Here is a 23,652-nt window from a genome sequence, read left to right as displayed (position 1 = left end):
GTTTTCTCCAGCTGTTCTGTTGGAGAGAACAGTTTGCCGCTCCCAAGGAGGATTTCTACTCTTTTCAGCCGCCTCCCGAAGCCCGGTAGAGGCTAAACTGGAAACCTTTATTCAGAAGTTTCGTCTAGATGCTGCAGTTGTATCCCACTTCTGCCACCATTTTGTGTGGTTCCTTGTGGTAATAGCAGGGGGCGTATCCGCTCTACAATTGTAACCTGTCGGTTAACATCAAAATACACACCACAAGAACAACTAGCAACCTTAAATTCTGAAGTTATACTAGAAGTTGAAGGTTGGTCTCGATGCTGCAGTTGTGTAATACTCCTGACACCATTTTGTGCGATTCATTGTAATGATGGCAGGGGGGATGTCCGTTCCACAATAGTAACAGTAATACATGTATTGAAATATAGGCACACAATATCAACCACAATTTATAACATCCCATTCCAAAGTTATTAGAAGTGTTGTGTTGTTGTATCCCACTTCTGACACCATTTTTGTGGTTCCCTGTATTCAAAACAGGGGCATGTCCACTCCACAATAGTACCGTGTTGGTCAGCATTCAAAATATTGATACACCATATCAAGGACAACTGATAGCATTTCATTCCGAAGTTACTAGAAGTGTCGTCTCAATGCTGCAGTTCTATCCCACTTCTCTGACACCATTTTGTGTGATTCCTTGTGGTGATAGTTAGCGGTGTTTCCGTTCCACAATAGTGCCATCCCCTGTTGCAGTTGAAGTCCCGATTAGTCTGACACTCGTCCTGTTGTAGGAAATCGTCTCTTTTACATTGTACTTAAGAAAAATAGGCTCTAATGATACCATTCACGGTTTAATGTACGTAACATACTCACCCCGGGACCTGTCGCCAACGAGGACCTCGACATAGTCAAAGTTGCACTGGCTGAAGAAGAGGAACGATTCCGGATCCTCAATGGCAAATTCCTGTAGACGAGAGACATGTCCAACATCAGTGGGTTATCTATCTATTTGTTCGCATAACCGCTAACCGCACCTGGGCGTAACGCACCATGTGCCAGCTTTAGGCAGGTAAAGTGTAAAGTGAATTTCTCAACCGAGCCCTAAACTTGTACATCGTCAAAGACACAATATGTCACTCATAGAATTCAGTCTTTTCTACAAGTCAGTTTTTAACCATGACCTTTGCTAAGCTAGTGTCCACTAGGCCTTTCTAAGAAGTCATGGCTCGTACGATTGGGCAGAAATATATATAATGGATCCGGATGACAAATTGGAGTCTCAAAAGTTTCAACGTTTGAAAGAATTCAGTGCATCTCGTCCTTCTACGTGTCCGTTTGTGCTTACTTTTTGTGCTAGAATACGGGCCATCAAAGACATATGTGGGAGTGGAATAGACTGTTTTCTCACCTTAAACTCTACTGTAACACTGCCCCCGCGTGCGGGGATGGTCCACATACAGTCCAGGTTCGCGCCGTACTCGCCCGGGTAGTTCGGGGAGAACACATCACCGCTGGGCTGAACAAGGTTCCCTCCACATTGTTGGCCTGGAAGAAAGATGAGTGAAGTATGAAGCAAGTATCCGCCACATAGCTGCCATACATCACGTTTCTGTTAATAGCATAGAATGTTCAACTTGTTTGTCATCGCTACGGAGCCAAGTCAGGCTAGCGTGAAGCCATTTTGAATTATATGTTCGTCCAGAACATAGATTTACATCAAGCAATAGTAAAAAAGATCTACGGTTAGCAAGTTTGATACCAGAAAAAAAATTTGTTCCTGAATTCTGACTAGTGGCTTCTTACTGTATGACATTCAAGACCTTGACTGGCTGTCTTGATACGACATAATGGCATCGTGTTAACGTTGTGCACAGTGAACAACAACAAAAAAGAACCAAGTGTCTATTCCCTGCATATGGATCAATGTTAGACGTACTAAAGTTTGAAAAAATGGAAACAAATTAGATAATAGCTTCAACATACCGTTTGCAAAGGCCGCTAGGCACAGGACTCCGATCACGAACAGCATCTTGTCAGGATCTCAGCTTCTATTTGTGAGGACGCAAGGACTTACTGCGATACTTATATCGGTCCCCTGTTTGGCTATTACGATAATTATATCACAAGTATTTGTTCAAACAGGTGCGTTGATGACGTCCTTCAACAATCCGGCGGAAACATTTTTATGTATCTAACTATCGCGGTTTAGCTGAACTGTTACATCAGTTGGCTTACATACCGTTTTAAAATTACATTTGATGTGTCTACAAAGTGCTACCGTCCATGGTTGACGTATGTACGTACCATGTGAGGTGAAAAAGGCCGGTTGAAAAATGTATAAAGACAAATTCGTTTAACACTCCTAGAAACAAGAAATTTACAAGTTACAAGCCGTAACTTTTTAGATGCAGTTTTTTTAAATTTTCTGCAGTAAAGTAGAACTCGTTGATAGCAACTATAGTAGGTGTATCTTCACTAGATAGATATAAACAATGCTAACGTGTTAGTTATGCAAATGTTAGGTGTGATGTAACCAGCTGCGAAGCTGGTGTGTTTGCCGAAGGGTGGTTATACGGGTTATACAGATATTGATAACCTGGTAGCACCTTGCGGGCAAAAGAAAGCTATTGGCCATTATTGGTAAAACCACAATGTCACGGCCGCGCGGTCAAGTTAATGTTAAACTTTACTCTTGATTGTGTGTTTTAAACTGGCGATATGAAGGTTCCGAGCGGAGACCGAGTCCTTAACAATATACTTCTAATAGCTAGAGAAACTGTTTTGAATGCAGTGTGTATGTCGGATTGCCTTCTCAGCAACTATCACTAGAAGAAATAGACAAAGACAAACTGGTATTCAACGGCATTTAATTTTGCTCAAGGTATCTGTATAAAGTAAACACTCGTGTGAAGTAAAAACTCAACGCAGTCCTTGTTACAATATCGTCCGTAGTAATGTGTATTTCATTGACTAAGTTATTGATGTCATAACACGTCCGGTCTTTGTGAAGTCACATCCGGTTGATTGACCAATAGACAGGGACTAGTCTTAGAAAATGAACCCGCCACTGCCCTCTCCGCTTCCCTCTGAGTGAAAAAATACAATGATAGCAAGGTTTTGAATGGGAATCAAGAACAATATGGCTGATGATCATTATGTAATTTTAATGCTAAAGTGTAAAACTTTAATAGCTGGTTCGGTTTACTTTGTATTGGAGACAGTGACAACACTTTTTTTCTGTCATGTGCAGGTTCTATGATGTTTACAAGATAATAGTTTAATTTTTCTCTGTAAACGTTACAAAGTTAGGATGGAACTTGGAAGCTTCTTGAATGCGCTCACATCTATCGCGATTACACAGTAAAGGAAGAACCAAAGAACCAGTGATTTCAAACGTCGTTCTAATGTCACAATGAGTGCCTTCATATTCGAGAAACAAACCTGGTTTCATGGTAGTTTTCTCCGGCTCTGGTTTCTCGGTGGTAACGCCTGGTGTTACTTCTACGCGGTAGTGGAACATGAATCCTGACATCTGCAGACTGCTGTCTGAGACCATCTTAATCCTGACGTCTTTGGTGGTGGTGAGAGAAGGAGGGACGTCGGTCCCACAGTGCGTGCCTAGAATGGAAGTGGGAGATACATATGTGGCATACCGTCGAAATGGATAGTAACTACATGCGAGAGGGCGTCTCTGGCCCAAGCTAGTACTCATTTCTATTTAATGACCTGGTTACAATCGTCGTAGGTCGTCGTAAGACTTTGATGCTGTACAATTTCAAGCAGGCTATGGTAGAGCCAGCCGCTGAGAAGGATCACGAGAAGGACAGCAAGAAAACAGCTGAACTAGGCTCTCAGTTTGCGATCTATTGTACGAGGGTCGTACAGCGCATGTCTTTCCATAGCATTGAGGACTGATACGGATTCGAACCCAGAACCTTCAGATTCTGAGTCTACAACCCTACAGACCTCAAGACCACCCTGCTACCATAAGTGATAACACAGAAAATCGACAAATGACAGATTCTTTCCTCACCGATTAGGTCCCGACCATCGTAGATCTCGACATAGTCGTAGCAGCCGGAGTAGTACCCGCCGTTCTCCAGCACAAAGTCGGTGAACGTCACGGTGATGGGGTAGCCGCCGCCGTGGATGGTCCAGGTACAGTCCAGGTTACTGGGATAGCCTTCCGGGTAGCTGTGTACATTTCAGAATAGTAAAAATCTTAAGTTTATACTATTAAAGACTATGGAGGTGCAGAATTACAGTAGCCTAAAAGGACAACATTTCGTCAGCTACCTGTACGTAAACTATTAAGTCAGCTACGTAAGCTACAACTCATTCTGCCCCCCCCCTTCCACCCCCCACCCATCCTCTTGATCGATCCTTTGTGAGACATAAGGCCATGGCTTTTCCTTCCATTTAAGTACGTCCTTGGCCACCATTTTTACTAATCACCATAATACCAAGGTCATCCGTCACAGTTTATCTCCAAGTGGTTTTAGGTCCACCTCTTTCAACAGTTATTGATTGCAATGAACTCTGGACCAGAAGCTTACCCCGGTGAAGTACATGTAACCTGACCGTAGCCGCCGTCCAGATGCTCCCCGCATGGCCCACCGTTAGCCAGCCCGTGTTGGACCAGGTAAGCTGATGTACCATGGCCATTTCAATATCTAAAGACTGAAATGAAAGATGGAGCAGGGTCTTACCCCGGTGAAGTGACTTGGCCATAGCTGCCGTCCAGATGTTCTCTACAAGGCCCGCCGTTAACCAGCCAAGTTGGACCAGGTAGGAGAAGTGGTACCATTTCTAAATCACTATTTAGTGACTGAAATATTAGCTTACCCCGGTGAAGTGACCTGGCCATAGCCGTCGTGCAGATGCTCCCCACAAGGCCCACCGTTAACTAGCCCGTGTTGGACCAGGTAGGAGAAGTGGTACCATTTCAATATCTAGTGACTGTAACGGAAACTTACCCCGGTGAAGTGACCTGGCCATAGCTGCCGTCCAGATGTTCTCCACATGGGCCACCGTTAGCTAGACCGTGCTGGACCAGGTAGGAGAATAGGCCTTCTGAATCAATATTTAGTGACTGAAACAGAGGCTTACCCGAAGTGACCCGGCCATAGCCGTCGTCCAGATGCTCTCCGCAAGCCAGCCCGTGTTGGAACAGGTAGAAGAAGTGGTACAAATTCAATATCTAGTGACTGTAACGGAAACTTACCCCGGAGAAGTAACCTGACCGTAGCTACCGTCCAGGTGCTCCCCGCATGGCCCACCGTTAGCCAGGCCGTGTTGGACCATGTAGGTGAAGTGAAACCATTTCAATTTTTAGTGACTGATTTTTAGCGAAGTGTAGTGTCTTACCCTGGTGAGGTGACCTGGCCATAGCTGCCGTCCAGATGCTCCCCGCAAGGCCCACCGTTAACCAGACCGTGCTGGACCAGGTAGGAGAAGTGGAAGCCGGGCCCGCTCACCAGCTGGTCCGTCACGAACCTGATGTGGATGTCGTCAGCAGCAGTGATAGCAGGGGGCATGTCCGTGCCACAGAAACGGCCTGTTGGGCAGACATTACAAATGTTATCCTTTTAAACTTTTTTAGACCTTTATTGTGGCTTACCTGAAAAAGGTCTTGTTGGCAAACATTCAAAATGTTATCCTGGATGCCAGGATTTCTAGCTTTAGCAGGCTCTCTTCGTCGCTTCCCACTCAAAGGATCTCAAAGGTCTGTTTGGTAAGGAAGCGACAGAGAATCTGTGCCAAAACAATAAAGGATGGATCCAGCGTATCAAAATATAGAGCAGAAATTAATCGTCATACAGAAGGCTGTGCCGGGCTATATCAGGCTGATGCCCAGAGATATTCATATTGGAAGGAAGCTTACCTTCACTTTGACTGATTGCATATGTGTGTATAGCATTGGTTATTGATTGATTGATTGATTAAATGATTGATTACCCACCCCTGGACCTGTCTCCTACGATGATCTCCACATAGTCGAAGTTGCAGCGGGCGTAGAACAGGAAACTCTCTGGAGGCTCAATGGTGAAGTTCTAAGGGCCAAAGAAACGTTCAACATCATTTATTTTTTTCCGCATAACCGATACACTGCCTTTAGGTGTGACACATCAGTTCTGTACAGTAAGAACAAGCTGCGTTAGACCAGGCTTTTAAGGTTTGATCCACTCACACCAGGATGTAGGGTGTCACATTTTATTCAAATTTAACTCAAATCTCATTTGATTTATATGGAAAGGCAGGTGTGATCTAAATCTGGTCAGACTGATCCCGACCCTCAGTCAACTGTGCTAGGCTGGTATTCGGGGGGAAGGGTCTGAATGTGTGACGGGGATTTGTAGAAAGGGAGCATGGTGATTCTCACCTTAAACTCTACAGTCACACATGCAGTCCACAAAGCCACCATGTCATTCGTCCTTTCTACGTGCCCGTTTATGAATACAGTTTTCGCTAGTACAGGCTAGTAAAAGACCTATGAGGGGGTGAAATAACCTGTTCCTGTTTTCTCACCTTAAACTCTACAGTCACACTGCCACCTCGGGCCGGGATGGTCCACATACAGTCCAGGTTCGCATCGTACTCGTTCGGGAAGTTCGGGGAGTACACGTCACCGGCGTGCCCAACAAGGTTTCCCCCACACTGTGGCTGTTCGCCTAAGATGCACGAAGGATAGTTAGTCAAACACCTTCGTGCAACCATTAGCATGGTCGCATATGGTGGCGCTCATCTCCGTTGCCCTTGGGCCACACATTTTTGCAATCGCTACAGCAGGGGCTAGTCCACTTTTTCAAGTTCTGAGTGCTAAGTAGAGAAAGCAGTATGTACCATTTTAAAAGTATTTGGTATGACTCGGTCGTGGATCGAACTCACGACCTACCAAATGCAAAGTGAACAAAGGATAGATGCATAAGAAAGGTATCTGGGATTAATGATTATGGAATATGATGGTTCCAATTACAGATAATATATCTTTAATCTTTAGGCCCGAAGGCTAATTGCTTGTACAGTGTCAAGGGAAGTAAGGTAAAACAATAAGGGAATATAAATATGTTCGGGCAGGCTGATCTAAGCACTACGCATCTGGCAAGTTTCCCACGATTAAGACCCTTGCAAAACTATAACCATTGCCTACATCTTATTCCAGCTTTCTCCTTAAATCATCTGATCTCTTCATTAACTTTAAAACCAACTCTTATAATTCTGTGGGGTACCCCAAGACCACCGCATTAGACAAAACATGAAATTCAAATATCTTTAGTGTGTGTATCTCATAGATAGCTGATGCTGCTTAAGTAGATCTCTTTAAATTTACTTCTCGTCTTTAGTACTGTAATATGTACGCGGTGGAATTTTTAGAGTTAACGCCTTATGTTTTGGAATAAATGTATACTATCTCCAAGGACATTATATCAGATTCTGTATAATGTCCTTGCTATCTCGTATAATAGAGTGAAACGTAGAACTTACCACTAGCGATGGCCGCAAAGCACACAACTCCAAGAAGAACGAACCACATGTTGTCAGGACGTCAGCGTACACTGCGGTAAATTCATTTTCACATTGTGATATTTATGTCCGACCCATGGCCTGGCTACCAGGGGAATTATCTTTCCGCAAGGTATTCGTTGACGTAAGGCGTCAGAAATAGAACCTGGCGGAAGCATCAGTGTGTATCTAACTCACCGGCGTTACAACTAGATCAGCAAAAATAGTCGATTAATCAGCAAATCTATTGAGCAACAGTAATAATCCTCTATGGTAGCATCTAGCTTTTCTTGTTAGCATTTCGAGTCTGGAATGGTTACTCGTATGGATTTTCTTTAAACGTTGTTGAACAGAGGAGTTGCTTAAAGGCAATTTTGAAATATTAATATCTGAACTATATAATTCTGATTGACATAAGAGTGCATGTACACACAAATGTATATGTGGACTGTGTGTGTAATGTAGAATTTCTCAATTTTTTATTGCTATTCTCTTTTGCCAGTAAGAATGTAAAAGGCTGCCAAAGCACACGTGATGTACTAGAACTAAAAGTGATACAGCACAATAGTGACGAGGCACAAAGATTAAATAAATTTTGCTACTGCCTTTTATTTAATTTGCTTTGGAAATATTTCAGACAAGTTTAAGATGACTGATTGAAGATCTCGCAGGCTATAATGGCATGAAACATAACTTATGTTAGGCAGCTGTCAGAACATGTATGGAGTAGAGATCTTTAACTTGTTGGGTCGTCAAAGTTTGACTGTTGTTGAACAATGGAGGGGTGGTCCTTAGATGGAAATGCCTAGTGGTGGTCGAGATGCATACTTTCAAATTATCTGACAGATGAATCCCCTCAAATAGTCGCAACCTCTTGGGTCCCATACAGACTGAGTCGACCAAAACCCGACACAGCCGGAACCGTTGGGCTGGTCGTTGGGTTGCCAGTTGGAGTAGTCGGATGACGTCAGGATTTGGCCATCTTCAAACACCCACTGGCCGTCTCCGTCGGCGTCAGTCAACCCGAGCCAGCGACCTCCCGTCACCGGTGATAGACTGGCGAGAAAATCGTTGGTTGCACTGTCCTTCGGCATGGCTAAAACTCCACCGTCAGCCGCACAAGCCTGTCTAGCCTCATCGCGTGTTTTTAAATCCGTAAAGCTCTTGTAGCAATGTCCGGTAAAGTTCACGTAGTCAGTTGTGCAACCTGTAGACAGAGGAAAACACGAAAATTTCTTTAACCTAATGAATTCATACAAAATGATATGTTTATTGCAAACTTTTGACCGAGGTATTGTTCAAGACCTTCTTTAGAAGGTCAAGACATCATTTTGCTAATGTAACCGGCGTAAGTATGATGGCTAACATTATACGTATGTTTACCTGGCTTGTCGGTGGCTGGTTTGGTTGGCTCAGAGGGGGCCAGGGTGGCAGGAGCGGCCACACGGTACTCAAACTTGAACCCGCGCTGGCCCACGCTGGAGTCGGACTTGAAGTTGATCCTGACATCGTTGGTTGTGGTGAGGACCGCCGGAACGTCCGTGCCGCAGTACTTACCTGAGGATCATCAACGCAAAGAAACATCAAATCATCATGACAACGTCAGGCAATCACGTGTTTCCGACGTCACCTCCCGGAAGCTGTGGTAGACCGTCGGGTCCATTCCTTGAATAAAGCTGAAAATTTACTGAGTGTTGGACGTAAAGTTTAGCCTTTTTGTCATAATGTATTATACTAACACGTACAGATGAACTTTCATGTTACATTTTCAAACGTTTCAAATTGTTTTACAATCCCATTGCATTCTGGGAGGCACAGGGCAGTATGGGTAGCACATGGGGATGAAAAGTGGTATGACCAAGTGTCGCTGTCTTCGGTATTATCCAAAACTGTCATCCAAGGTACAGGACAGGGCCTAAAAAAGAAGAAGCAACAGGCAAAATGGGAAGATAGCATCAGAAAATGAACAGAAAACCGAGAACAGTGGAGAAAACTGGTTGTCAGATCTTCTGTGGTGCCCCAATTGTAAAATAATTAGACTAATAGATGTGAGATCATGTGAGCAATCGTACCCAAGCTTGTCCTGCCGTCAAAGATCTCCAGGTGGTCATAACAGCTGCTATAGTAGCCACCTTCCTCTAGCTCGAAGTCGATGAACTTGACCGTGACGGGGTACTGAGTGTGGGGGATGGTCCACGTGCAGTACTGGTTGTTGGGGTAGTTCTGTGGGTAGCTGCAAAAGTGTTAGATGTCTGAAAATTATACAGTTAAAACTGTACCAATGACCACCTCTACATATGCACCACATGGCTATTGATATACAGTCAAACCTGTACTTATAACCACCTCTATTTTAGGGCAACCTGGCCAATGTGGCAACTTTTTGGTGTTCTCTTAGATGATTTTTCCATTGACACTAGCGTTAACCTGAGCGGGGTAGCTGTGGACATTTAAAAGTTGTGGGAATCTTCGTTTACAAAGGACAACATTTGTAAGCTACGCAAACCATTTTGTCAGTTGCCTATGCTTGACCATCTATCAGTTACACCCCTGCCTACCCTCCTTAATGAGTTTTCACGCGTGTTCAGGAGGAACTATCCAACAGCTAGCACCTTCTTGACTTTGACTTAGGCCATGTTGATTTGATTATATGGATGACATCCGCGCGCGCATGAATTTTCGGCCGTTTCCAAAAAAAAAAGTTTTCAACCATACTGTAAATCGTGCAAAACAGTTGCTAAATGAGCAAAAATGTACCATAAGTTGCAAGGAAAACATTTAGAAACGATACAAATGTCGTAGAATGCCAAAATCAAAGGAAAAAAGACAAAAATGTAAAGAAATGGATTAGAAGAGTAGATTATTCGCCATAACATATTCTGTGCCATTTGTTCAACCTTCATGACCACGTAGATTTCATAGTGAAAGCAACTTTTTTTTGCAAAACTTTTTTTTTATTCGCACGCGCGCATCAATTTTGGGGTTCCCAGAGGATGTCATCCATATAATCAAATCAACATTGCCTTAATTAGGATCCACATTTTGGTTGACATGTCAGCTATTGCTCTTGTGCTCCCTGTGATACGTACTTATATCCTCGACATAAGGTAGTCAACTTTCCTTCGATCTGGGTCTTCCTTGGTCGCCAAGGATTGTCAGGCCATCCGTCTAGTGGTTTTGGTTCTACCTTTCAACAGTTAGTGACTGAAACGAAAGCTGGACCAGAAGCTTACCCCGGTGAAGTAACCTGACCATAGCTGTCGTCCAGATGCTCCCCGCAGGGCCCAGCCAGACCGTGCTGCACCAGGTAGGAGAATTGGAAGCCGGGCCCGCTCACCAGCTGGTCCGTCACGAACCTGATGTGGGTGTCATCAGCAGCGGTGATAGCAGGGGGCATTTCCGTGCCACAGAAACGGCCTGTGTTGAGCAAACGTTAAGAATATTACCCTGTATCCAACTTAGTAGACTTTCTTGGTCGCTTCCCCGGAAAAAGTCTTGTTGGCAAACATTCAAAAAGTTATCCTGGATGCCAGGATTTCTATCTTTTTTAGCAGGCTCTCTTTGTCGCTTCTCTGTCAAAGGTCTTTTGGTATGGGTGTTTTGGTACGGAAGGGACCAAGAAACTGTGCTAAAGCTATAATGGCTGGATTTAGCGTATCAAAATATAGAGCAGAAATCAATCGTCATACAGCATCAAGGCTGTGCCGGACTATATGAGGCTGATCCCCAGAGAAATTCCTATTGGAATGAAGTTCACCTTCACCTTGACAGTGATTACATATGTGTATAGCATTGGTTATCAATGATTGATTGGTTGATTGATTGATTGATTGATTACCCACCTCTGGACCTGTCTCCTACGATGATCTCCACATAGTCTAAGTTGCAGCGAGAGTAGAACAGGAAGATCTCTGGAGGCTCGATGGTGAAGTTCTATGGGCCAAAAAAGTCCAACATCATTAATTTTTCTCGCAAGATCGAGAGATGACGGATTCGATTACTGGCAAGACATTGTGTCCTTGATCATGTGTAAAATAGACTTTGGTTGGGGTAGCAAAATGAGTTTGAAGGTGAGGGATTGGCTCCACCTCCCAATGCCGAGCCCTTGTTTTGAGATAGTGGACTAAGAACCCACTGCTCCTCTGGCCTAAAAATGGGACTACCTTTACTTTTTTTACCCTTACATAATATTTATTATTAATATACATTAATAGTTTACATAGATATACATTACCCTTACACCAATGCAGCACAATAAACACAACTTTCCACCTTAAATATTCTATTTTAGACTAGACTATAAGGTTTTGTGTCCTCATTTTGCGATCACAAGTCGTATGTGACCAGACCCTGAGTGGAAAGTTTGAATAAGACGTTAAACTCTTAAACTCTTAAACTCTACAGTCACGCTGCCCCGCGTGCCGGGATGGTACACATACAGTCCGCAGAGCCACCATGTCATTCTTCCTTTCTACGTGCCCGTTTGTGACTACAGTTTACGCTGGTACAGGCTAGTAAAAGACTTGAAATAACCTCGTTGAAGAGATTCATTTGTCACGAATAGATACAGTTACTAGAAGATTCTTTCAACAGTGACAAGTTTGAAGGGTAAAGATACTGACCTCCAAATTTTCGATGACTATCAGTCCATCTTGTTCACTAGGCCACTCCGTGAACAAGATGGACTGATAGTCATCGAAAATTTGGAGGTCAGTATCTTTACCCTTCAAACTTGTCACCTTTAAAATAATTTTCTAGTAACTTGAAATAACCTGTTCCTGTTTTCTCACCTTAAACTCTACAGTAACGCTACCTCCGCGTGCCGGGATGGTCCACATACAGTCCAGGTTCGCATCGTACTCGTTCGGGAAGTTCGGGGAGTACACGTCACCGGCGTGCCCTGCAAGGTTCCCCCCGCATTGGGGCTGTTCGCCTACGTAGCACATAGGATAGAAGCATTGTATCTGGGATTCTAATGATTATGGAATAGGACAGCTAGTTCCGATAACAGATAATATAAAATAAAGCAAAATCATGAACGAAGGTTAATTGCTTCTACGTAGAGTCAAAGATACAGTACAGCCACGCAAATGCATAATGTTTACCTTCGAATATACTAGTAGTCTGCTCTGCTAATTCTTACTCAAATACATTCACATATATGGTCAGACAGGAGTATAAATCCCTCCTACTATAAAATTGCAACATTATGTAACCCAACACCACTTAACATGGTGTGAGAGGTCAACAAATCAGGTCATTGGCCAGGTCAGAGGTCAGTGTTTGAAATGGAAGAAGAAGAAGAAACAGAGCAAAAACAATATGTTTTCCTTCGGTAAACATAATAAGAAACAGGAACTACTGTCTGGATTCATACTTATGATTCTATTACCACGCTTGCTATTATGAGGTTCGACTTCTTCTTTTAAGGTTGTGGATAATGACTTGACCCAGATTCTGCATAATGAGTGGAGTTTGTGATTTTAGTAGAAACGTGGTCTTTTAGATCAGAGAAGTTAAAAACCAGGGCTAATGGTATAGTATGCAGCCTTGAAAATGTTCGGGCAGCCTGACCTACTACACAGCTGGCAAGATTCCCACGTTTGCATACTAGATACCTACAAGATTAAGACCCTTACCTTGCAAAACTTTAACCATTCTTTTTGCTTACATCTAAATCCAGCTTTCTCCTTAAATATAAATCTGAATTCTTCAATAATCTATACGTCAACACTCAAAATTCTACTGGGTACCAAAAAAACATCACATCAGACAAACCATGAATATCTTTAGTGTGTATATCTCATAGATTGCTGATTCTGTTTAAGTAGATCTCTTTATTCTACTTCTTTAAAGTGGCGGTCTTTAGTAAAGTACATTGGAATCATTAACGTCATATGTTTATGATTAAAATTATCACGTTTCGATGGAGTGAAATGTACGTGGAACTCACCACTAGCGATGGCCGCAAAGCACACAACTCCGAGAAGAACGAACCACATGTTGTCAGGACGTCAGCGCACACTGCGGTAAACTTATTTTCACATTGTGATATTTATGTCCGAACCATGGCCTGGCTACCAAGGGAATCATCTTTCCGTAAGGTATTTGTTGACGCAAGGCGTCAGAAATAGAATCTGGCGGAAGCATCACTGTGTATCTAACTCACCGGCGTTACAACTAGATCAGCAAAAATAGTCGAATAATCAGCAAATCTATTGAGAAACAGCAACAGCAGTCGGTGCGTTTAGCTTTGCTATGTAGCTTGTCGAGTCCGGAAATGTTATATAATAATAATGATGATGATCATGACTCTTCTTGAATATTCATTGGGTTAAGTATAGGCAATACCAAAAGTCAGTAATTATATGCTCTCTCATTCGTTTTTAACCTTCTTGTTAGAAGCATCCAGATACACAAGCGTAGTATGTTCTTTTCTTAGCAGTCTTTGTTTTCATTCATTATGAATTTTCTTTAAACGTTGTTGAATGGAGAAGATGCTCTTTATCACTAAAAAATGTCCGCCAAAGTACACGTGAGGTACTACATGTAATACAGAACAACAATGACAAGGGACAATGATTTGCTACTGAATTTTATTTTATTGGCATTGCAAATATTTCAGACAAGACACCTGAATGAAGCGTTGGCAGGCTACAATGAAGCATAATGATAATACATGTAAGGCAGCTTTCAGAGAAAATATGGAGTAGAGGAGATTCCTGACAGGCTGGGGTGTTATAGTTTGTTAAAGTTGTTGTTTAACAATACTCAATAGAAGATATTGTTCTTAAACAGACATGTCGTTTCCATTTCCATCTTTGTAAAGGTGAGCTACAAGTTCGTTCCCGAAGGTAGGATTTACGTCACCGGAAGTCTAAAACAAGAAGTCGTCGCCGCTGCCATCTCCACTTCCGTCTGAGCGAAGACACAGAAGGTAAAGATTGGTATGGGATACATGTATCATCTTTTTTAAACGTATGAAATTGTCAATTAAGTATATTTAAAAAAACAACTTAGAAAGCAACATAGGGTCAAAACATTAAAAACGGTAAAGTTAAGAACACTCACTCACTCACTCACTCACTCACTCACTCACTCACTCACTCACTCACTCACTCACTCACTCACTCACTCACTCACACAGTCCCATAGCTATGAGCCGTTCTGTATAGGCTACTAACGCAGCACCAAAACTTTCCAAGGTATGCACAAGTTCAAGACGTTGAGAAGGCCTCAATGACACCATTTTTCTAAAAGTAATCAGTGTAATTGATTGGCAGTTGATACTTATATATTGATGGTTGGCGTTATACATATATATTGCCGTATTTTACCTGGTTTGTCAGTGGCAGGTTTGGTAGGCTTGGTGGGGGCTTGGGTGGCAGGAGCGGCCACACGGTACGTAAACTTGAACCCGCGCTGGCCCACGCTCGAGTCGGACTTGAAGTTGATCCTGACGCCGTTGGTTGTGGTGAGGACGGCCGGGGCATCCGTGCCGCAGAACTTACCTGAGAAAAACCAAAGTACAGAAGCGTCAAATCATGATAACGTACAGCAAGGATTTCTCAAAGTGTACATCCATCTTTACACGGACTTAATACACCCTATCCTATAAATGATTGCAATTACATACATTCTTTTTTTTTGTATTCCACATGGAGATCCTTGCAGAATACAAATAGGCAAATACATCGAAGACTGTTTTGAGACCTTAGAACAAGTGGTGTAAACGGTACGTTAAACTCAACATGTTGGTTTCTCCATATAATTGTATGTAACTTCATATGAATCCACTTGTTTGTAGGACAGTACTATAGCGGTAAAAACATTACAAGTTGCTGTACGTTTCTTTTTAATAGCTAGCTGCCTCTGCGCCGCGTCTCTGCCAATATGGTGAGCGGTTATACCGACTATACTGATACAGATACAGAAATATATACCTATACTGAAACAGACACAGAAAGATATCCATTAAAACGATGAGTCGTTACCCAAGCTTGTCCTGCCGTCGAAGATCTCCAGATGATCATAAGAACAGCTGCTGAAGAAGCCGCCCTCCTCCAGCTCGAAGTCGATAAACTTGACCGTGACGGGGTACTGAGTGTGGGGGATGGTCCACGTGCAGTACTGGTTGTTGGGGTAGTTCTGTGGGTAGCTGCAAAACGTAGAGATCAAGGTTACGTGTCTGAAATATGGACAGTTCAACCATCTAGCCATCGTGACTGATGACGTCTACAACATATACAGTAAAACCTGCACAGTTGGATTTTATCAGCCCCGTCCCCTGGGTGGTCTACTTGTGAAGTTTGGATTGAAATCGACATTGCATTGCATTATCGCGGCAACTTATCGGTGTTAGTACGTAACATGGCTAAGACTTTCTTCTAACTCTGACTAAGGAAACTTCCTTACTCTGAGTAAAATTCACTTCACTAAAGAAAGAACATACTATTCGCTTCAAGCGAAAGAAGATCCGTAACATAGGGTATAGAATTTTCTTCTTACACAACCATTCAGTTTCTCACCTGCTTACGTTTCGATGTCTATCAGACACTTTCCTCAGAGCTTCTGACTGGAGTTCTGCAACTCGAATGGTTGTGTAAGAAGAAAATTCTATACCCTAAGTATCTTCCAACCTGATGAAATTATTCAAGGGAAGATCCGTAACATGTATTTACTTGGGTGAAGTGACAGTGCCAAAGTTGTCGTCCAGACGTTCTCCGCATGGATCGTTGCCGCCGTGGTCGACAGTAAACTGAAGCTTGAAGCCCTTGCCGTTAATGGTGGCATCGGAGACGAAGCGGATATGGATGTCCTGGTTGGCAGAGACAGTACCGGGGAGTCTAGTGCCACAGTAGGTACCTAACGGCAGAGGAAAAAAAATTTACAAAGGCTATCATGTCATGTACGTGGAGATTTATTGTTGTTATGTCTTGTTTTGTCCTGTCTTGTCTTTTCTTAGCAAGGCTAGCACTTTGTAATAGCCACAGGCTACTTGTGATGCCCTGGCTGTGTGTTGAACAGCCAAACCAGTAAAGAACGAAATTTAGAAAGACAACACAGTCATCCCCGACAAGCTGATGGGTATGGCTGTTTCTTAGCATTCGAAGATCAATGGGGAAGTTGTACTATGCAAACTCTCATGTGGCTGTTTTGGTTAACTTGGTCGAAAATTCCAGTGAGTCAAATTCTTTTAAGTTGCATAAATGTTTAATTTCAACTATGAGGCGCAGCATTTTGGTTGTCTGGCTACTAGCGGTAGAAAAGTGAGAGCGCACCGTGTGACCTGTCCCCAACAAGCACCTCCACATAGTCATAGTCGCAGCTGCCAAACAAGCCGAAGAAACCATCGGTACCTTCCTGCAGCTCAAAGTCCTGGAAAAAGCAGACGAATTATCATCTCAAATATATATCATAAGAAAATGCCAGTATAAATTTGACAGTATGATGAACTGGGCCTTCAAATGATTCTTAGATGGCCAACTAGGGAGAACAATTGGCCTGGAGAGTTGGCTCTCATTTGCCCTCGCAGGCAATGAAACCCTAATGGTAGACCCAATTTTACCATCCTCACCTCCTTCAGGGAAGACTGGTTAGCCTCTACCAGGCTTCGAGAAGCGACTGGAGAGAGTAGAAATCGGTCAGAAAGACAGATACTAAAGAGTACATTTTAGGTGCGGAAAACTGTACTCTCTGATGGACCAACTTCCCTGGCATCTTATCTATTTGGCCAATTTCTACTCTTTCCAGCCGCCACCCTAAGCCTGGTAGAGGCTAAGGCCTGGTATGGTTAGGCTAGAAAAGTCTTACCTTGAACGTCAGTGTGATCATCCCTCCGTGGCCGGGGATGGTCCACATGCAGTCCAGGTTGGGTCCATAGCCGTTCGGGTAGTTGGGAGAAATCAGCGTACCGTTGTTCCCGTGGAGAACGCTGCCACACTGCTGGGCTGAAATGTAAGTTTCCGTTAAATCAACGCACGAAATGCTATATTCAAGCATATCTTGAAGCACAAAATCTTAAAGCAACGAAATCTTTCAACAAGCTTCAATGCAGTGAATGAACACTCCTTTACAAAGAAAAGTGTTGAAAAGTAAGTCATGTAAGAAAAAAAATCCTGATTTAGAAAACAAGAAATCACGTTGACTTTTTGACTCCCTGAAAGACAATGTGACAACATATAAAAATTTCATACCTACCATTGGCAATACTCGCCAGGCAAAAGATACCAACAACGAAGAACATCATCTTGACAGTTCAGGGAGTTGTAAATAACTGTTTAACCGGCTGCCAATTGGACCTATTTATAAAGAGGTGATACCTAGTGACTTGTGGATGTTGTTTTCACAGATATCAAGCAGATAGGTGTGTGTAGATACCGGTTGGGGGAAGTTTACTTTCCGTGTCATCATTTTTCTTAAGTGTAAAATTATCTCCTATCGTCTAATTCACCTGTACTCATAGTCACTCTGTCACAGGCCTCTGATGACGTCAGGTTGTTTTCGTTGATAACAAAATTGACAATAAGACATCTTCTTATGTAACAGTATCACATAACAATAAGGCATCTTCTTATGCCTCATGGTCTGAGAAACTAGAGTGACCTTAGCAGCTGACGCCACTTACTTAGGTAAAGCCACTGTCACACACTCAGGACTTTTGTGCCATTCTCTTTCAATTCGCTTGGTGCCGCTCTTGACAAGTGAAAAAAAATAGGTGTTGCCTGCCGTATAAACATCCCAAGAGTATGCTTCCATCGTCTATATGTATAAACTGCAAGTAACTTTGACGACTGTTCCCTTTATTCGTAGTTGTACTCTTTTCATATCGTACGGCAATGCGATAAGGTACATTAAACTAACTTATTATGTCAAGAAATAAGATCCGATCGTACAATGGAGGCCTGTAAGCTTCCTCCCATACATTATTTGCGTTACGGCAAACAGAGGCAATGAATAGCAGATTTATCAAGTACCCCGCTCTGTGCGACTGACGCAACACTCATGAGTCTTTGCAACAGGTGGGCAATACCTGCCAATGTTTACCTGTCTGGACCCTACCACTTCACCGATCAATTAGCGATAAGAACGACATAAACCCATCAAAATAGGTCTGAAAAACGACAATATTTTACTAGGTTTTTTATATGTTTAAGTGTACAAAACGCAGACAATTATCGACATTAGTAAAATGTACATAGAACTGAAAAATGCTGTCATTTGGGTGAAAATCTGACGGCGTTGCGTCAGGTGTAAGGCAGGTGTACTTTGCTCTGTTATTGCCAGTCCCACCCCTTTTTTTATTGACCCTCCCATTGTGTTCACACTTAGAGATAAACATACCCAGGCTCGAGTGCGCGCCATCACGGCAAGTTGGGCGGGTACAGGCCACACTGGCAAAACATCGCTCTTCAGATCTTTCACCAAAACCCCAGTTTCTTCCTCTTCGGAACCGGTATACGCCAGACTCCAGCAGTAAGAATTGGTCGACATTATCAGTAAGGATCAGCGTACAAAATGTCGCAGAATTCGGGCTACGTTCCGTCCGAGGATGACCGGGGCTCGCGCGTCGATGCGGCGGTGAGCGACTACCAGAACATCCGCAGCTCGGACGCCATGCCACCCCGGGGCGGGTTCCTGTGGGGGAACTCTAACCCCGCTCTGACTGACGAAGACGATCGCAAGGACAGCAAGGTCAACGGGGAGACGGCAGAAGTCGGGTACGGGTTCTCGGCTGGACCTGCCAAGTTCGAAATCGCGGGTGAGTAGCGTGAGATATTTAATGCTGTAGACGTAGGAAGTTCTACTCTTACTCAAGCATACGATTCTGCTTTCCTCTGAGGAACAAATAGAGAGACAGAATTAATGAGAAAGGGAGCTCTGTCTGAAAAGCCAGGGGTTCTCGGCTTGACCTGCCAAGTTTGAAATCGCAGATGAGGTATTGGTGTAATAAATTGTGGATGTAAATTTGGGTCTACTCGAGCATATAATTCTACCTCTTTCTTTTTAGATCTACGGAAAGAGTGAGGCAAATAGAGACAAAATATGACAAGATGAATGTCAGAGAGAGGGGGGGGGGAGAGGGCACTGTCAAAAATGCAGTTGGTCAGAAGCATAACATTTGTTCACCCAACATCTGCTTGAAGATTACAAATGTCTAACATTAACATTAACAATTTGCAAAAATATTTCACTATGTAGTCATTAAAAAACATGCATGCTTTAGTTAAGACTCTGGCTGGGTAGCCGGCTTTATTATAGAAACATAGTCACGGTGACATAGTAGTGTTTTGCGTACAACTACAAGAAATTGTGGGAGGGAAACTGCAAAATAAACAAGGGTGTGGTACAAAACCGCGGGGTCTACGCCACTACAAGTCGGAGCAGCACTGCGCATGTTTTCTGTTAATGGTTTACCACAGTGCAAACACTTGGTGTTTTGTCGTGCTAGGGAATAAGAGGGCGGGGGCACTAAATTACCCAGGTACACATATATGTGTCAGGTTAAAGATTGCAACCTGGCAGAATCGCAGGTCGACAGCGACTCCGATCAGGATCTTACCGCATAATCGCCTATCGGAGCCTGAAAACTGCCCGGGCGGGCCCCGGGCTGGGAATTGTAAACTAAGCATTACTTGACACATTTTTCTACGTAAAGTTACCGTTAGTTCAAATGATATAACTGAATGAATCTTTATTGCATATTCCTACCCAAATTGGCTAAGTGCACATGTGAACATATATGGTCTAGAAGAGATAGAAAGAACGTGGAGTAAACATTGAAACGATACATTATATAGCTAAGTAGTACAAAAGTATTACATATGCATCAACAACAATGGTTATGAATACCTCTGAGTTGTCTTCTTCGCTTGTTTCAGACCCCGAAAGTGCAGTCCCAATGTCCATGAACACGGGGCCTTACGCGGGGATGCCCAAGGAGGTTCTGCTGCAGTACTCTGAGCAGCCGCTGTGGGTCGGGCTTCGCTGGTTCTTCCTGACCATCTTCATCGTGGCCGGCCTCGGTTTGTTTGTTTGTTTGTTTGTTTGTTTGTTTGTTTGTTTAAGAAATCTCCAATTAGTGATATACAACACAGCACTACTCTTTCTGGAGTCCGCTCATGACACACAATATAAAAAACCCCATCATATTATTAACTACTATATACATTCACTTCAATTACTATCAAGTAAACTTGTCTTATCAACATTAAACAGCATTACATACAAAAATGTTGGCTAAATATTCATTTGCTAGGTTTTTGAAGAGTTAAATATACCTTTAACACCATTATAACCGGTGCAATGGCCAAGTGGGTAGAGTGCTCGCCTTGCATTCGGTAGGTCGTGAGTTCGATCCCCGGCCGAGTCATACCAAAGACTTTAAGAATGGTACATACTGCTTTCTCTGCTTAGCACTCAGCATTTGAGAAAGACTATGGGAGTTAAACACACACCACTACCAGTGGACTAGCCCCCTGCTGTAGTGATTACTTTGTGTGGCCCAGGGCTATAAAACGGAGATGGGCGCCGCCCTATGCGTCACTCGACGCGGGAAGGCTCTTTAAGAAGGCTCTTTTAACATCAATTATACAATATTACATTATGCAAGGTCTCATCGCCTGGACGGTGTTCGTCATCATGACGTCACCCAGCTGCCTGCCCTGGTGGCAGGACACAGTCATCTACCAGATCTACCCAAGGTCGTTCAAGGACTCGAACGGAGACGGCATCGGCGACATCAAAGGTACGCATCCAAAATAACCAAGATAACATTTACAAAGCTAATGCACAATGCTTACCTGCACATGATATACTAGTATATGGTAACCTTGAAGTTATATAATTACTACCATGACATCGGTGACATCAAAGATACGCATCCAAAATAACCAAGATGACATTTGCAAAGCAAATGCACAATGTTTACCTGCACATGATATACTAGTATATGAAGTTATCACTACCATGACATCGGAGACATCAAAGGTAAGCGTACGTTTCGCAAACAACCAGCACTTTGGGATTTTTTTGAAAAATTTTAATCTGCTTCCATCAAAGATTGGATTTACCTATTGTTCAACTGAATTAAACCACCATTTGTCAAGGAATGGATGTATACCCACAATCACCGATGCTGTGAGGTAAATGGATATTGGTTACGTAGTTTAAAAACGATGTAAACTCCTGTATAGCGATAATTGATAGTGATGAGCCTATAGTATGTAAAATGTGACGATATTGTTGTTATTGTAGTGTATGATGATCATATTAGTGTTTTTAAAACACTAACATGACAATGATCATCAAGGTTAACTTGTAAACATTCCTAACACAACATGAACATGTTGACCTGGATAAATGTAGTGAATGAATGCAATGAACGTTGCTGTCCAGGTATCCAGGAGAAACTGGGTTACCTGGATGACCTGGGAGTGAAGACGGTCTGGCTGAGCCCGATCTTCCCGTCTCCCATGAAGGATTTCGGCTACGACGTGTCGGACTACACAGGCATCTGGGAGACCTTCGGCACCCTGGAGGACTTCCAGAACCTCCTGGACGATATGCACGAACGAGGTGAGCTCATTTGTTTTAATACTAGAAAGGTAACCTTTTCAAAGTAAATGCATAATGTTTTCCTTCGCATATGGTCTGCTCTGTATATTCCTACTCAAACACATTCATATATATATATATATATGGTCAGAAAGGAGTTTAAATCCCTCCTGTTATAAAATTGCAACATGGTGTAACCCAACACTAGTAACCATGGCGACAGACGTTTGGTTCAGGTCAATGACCTTAGTGGTTTGGAGAAGAAGAGGAAACAAAACAAAAACAATATGTTTTCCTTCGATAGACGTAAATATGGTAGAGTTGAGAATGATTGCTTGTTTTAAAAATGTGTACCAAAAGTGACAACCTTTTCGACTGACTCAGAGTGTACTTGTACTCTTCCAGGCATGAAGCTGATCCTGGATTTCGTTCCGAACCACACGAGTGACAAGCACGAGTGGTTCAACAAAAGTCGGAACGGAGAGGGTCCATATACGGACTACTACGTCTGGCAGGACTGTAACGCCGACAATAACGGAGACGGAATCCCCGACCCTCCTCCAACTAACTGGGTAAGAAAACATCTTATCGACTGTGCATCTGCAGTCGTAGAGGCGTCATGCAGCTACATTCAGCCTTTATTCACCTGCTCCAGCCCTGTCTTGCAAGCTTGCAAGCTCCCTTAGCTAGCTCTGGGAGTTTCTTTTCTGTTGTAGAAAGGCATAGCTCTGTGCTTCAGGGCTCCTTTCAGCATATTGAGCAGATTGACACAGTGTCAATTGACATTTCTATTGACCATATAAAGCCAATTTTCAGCAAAGAATAACGCAGTCCTCTGTATCCCAACCAGCGGTATTTACCTCATAGTATAACAATAATGACTATTTCTAGTGTTAAGTGGCGCAGCGACTTTGGCCGGGGGAAGCCCCGATCCCAGAATTTGCATCCTGGATCTATTCTATGTCGCTCTAATTCGAGGAAGGATATCGATGGTCATCGATGCCAACAGTGAGAGTGGGGCGTGTTGGACATACAAATCAGTACTACTGCTTTTATAACTTAATGATATCATTGCAAAGACAAGGTAGACCAAATTCTATAATGAACACCTGGCGGGTTTTCTAACGTGTTGCCCTCTCCCGTCCAGCGGTCGGTCTTCACAGACTCCATGTGGCAGCGGGACGACACGAAAGGAAAGTGTTACCTTCATCAGTTCCTGGTGGAACAGCCGGACCTGAACCTGACGAACGCAGACGTACAACGGGAATTAACAGTACGTTATATACTACTATAATACTAGTACTCACAATTTCTTTCCACCGTTATGCACAAGAAGGGATTTTCAAAGTTGTTCTTTCCACAGTTGTGCACAAGAAGCAAAGTTGTTTCCCGTAACATTTAAGGTACAGAAATTGCAGTGTCGACATGTTATAATGTGCACGGCCACTGAATAATAATACGACACTCATTCATTGTCCCTCCAAAGAGCATTTTGCTTTACAAGATTATCCGTATTAATGTTTTATTTGTGTGTGTGTGTGTGTGTGTGTGTGTGTGTGTGTGTGTGTGTGTGTGTGTGTGTGTGTGTGTGTGTGTGTGTGTGTG

At 43.1% G+C, this 23,652-nt stretch overlaps 4 protein-coding genes across 4 annotated transcripts in view; 1 reads left to right on the top strand and 3 right to left on the bottom strand.

The window, feature by feature from the left end:
- The window catches only part of LOC109481271 (filamin-B-like), a 65,433-nt gene extending 57,859 nt beyond the window's left edge, over positions 1–7,574 (bottom strand). The window contains exons 1-8 of the mRNA XM_019783809.1: positions 7,474–7,574; positions 6,517–6,659; positions 5,951–6,041; positions 5,356–5,545; positions 4,022–4,182; positions 3,430–3,606; positions 1,397–1,533; positions 862–952 (exon numbers count right to left, since the gene is read on the bottom strand). Of these exons, the coding sequence (XP_019639368.1) occupies positions 862–952; positions 1,397–1,533; positions 3,430–3,606; positions 4,022–4,182; positions 5,356–5,545; positions 5,951–6,041; positions 6,517–6,659; positions 7,474–7,522 (1,039 nt within the window). The 5' untranslated portion in view covers positions 7,523–7,574. The remainder of the gene's footprint in view (positions 1–861; positions 953–1,396; positions 1,534–3,429; positions 3,607–4,021; positions 4,183–5,355; positions 5,546–5,950; positions 6,042–6,516; positions 6,660–7,473) is intronic.
- Positions 7,575–8,321: 747 nt separating this feature from the next.
- LOC109480983 (tolloid-like protein 1) lies at positions 8,322–13,493 on the bottom strand. Its single transcript, XM_019783455.1, has 7 exons — positions 13,445–13,493; positions 12,282–12,424; positions 11,334–11,424; positions 10,725–10,908; positions 9,564–9,724; positions 8,875–9,048; positions 8,322–8,698 (listed from the first exon to the last, which is right to left on the bottom strand). The coding sequence occupies exons 1-7, from the start codon at positions 13,491–13,493 to the stop codon at positions 8,322–8,324; spliced, it is 1,179 nt and encodes a 392-aa protein (XP_019639014.1).
- Positions 13,494–14,368: 875 nt separating this feature from the next.
- LOC109480974 (bone morphogenetic protein 1-like) lies at positions 14,369–17,770 on the bottom strand. Its single transcript, XM_019783443.1, has 7 exons — positions 17,692–17,770; positions 17,305–17,441; positions 16,773–16,869; positions 16,173–16,356; positions 15,486–15,649; positions 14,829–15,002; positions 14,369–14,409 (listed from the first exon to the last, which is right to left on the bottom strand). Exons 1-7 carry the CDS (start codon positions 17,738–17,740, stop codon positions 14,369–14,371), a joined length of 846 nt encoding a protein of 281 aa, XP_019639002.1. The 5' UTR covers positions 17,741–17,770.
- Positions 17,771–18,870: 1,100 nt separating this feature from the next.
- Positions 18,871–23,652, top strand: part of LOC109481464 (neutral and basic amino acid transport protein rBAT-like) — a 9,246-nt gene continuing 4,464 nt past the window's right edge. The window contains exons 1-6 of the mRNA XM_019784051.1: positions 18,871–19,252; positions 20,373–20,516; positions 21,104–21,238; positions 21,889–22,068; positions 22,453–22,619; positions 23,195–23,320. Of these exons, the coding sequence (XP_019639610.1) occupies positions 19,009–19,252; positions 20,373–20,516; positions 21,104–21,238; positions 21,889–22,068; positions 22,453–22,619; positions 23,195–23,320 (996 nt within the window). The 5' untranslated portion in view covers positions 18,871–19,008. The remainder of the gene's footprint in view (positions 19,253–20,372; positions 20,517–21,103; positions 21,239–21,888; positions 22,069–22,452; positions 22,620–23,194; positions 23,321–23,652) is intronic.

This window comes from Branchiostoma belcheri, unplaced genomic scaffold (assembly GCF_001625305.1).
Source record: "Branchiostoma belcheri isolate BF01 breed outbred unplaced genomic scaffold, Haploidv18h27 scaffold109, whole genome shotgun sequence".
NCBI classification, from domain to species: domain Eukaryota; kingdom Metazoa; phylum Chordata; class Leptocardii; order Amphioxiformes; family Branchiostomatidae; genus Branchiostoma; species Branchiostoma belcheri.
The sequence above is the reverse complement of the archived record's forward strand: the minus strand, read 5'-3'. Positions and strand labels throughout refer to the sequence as shown.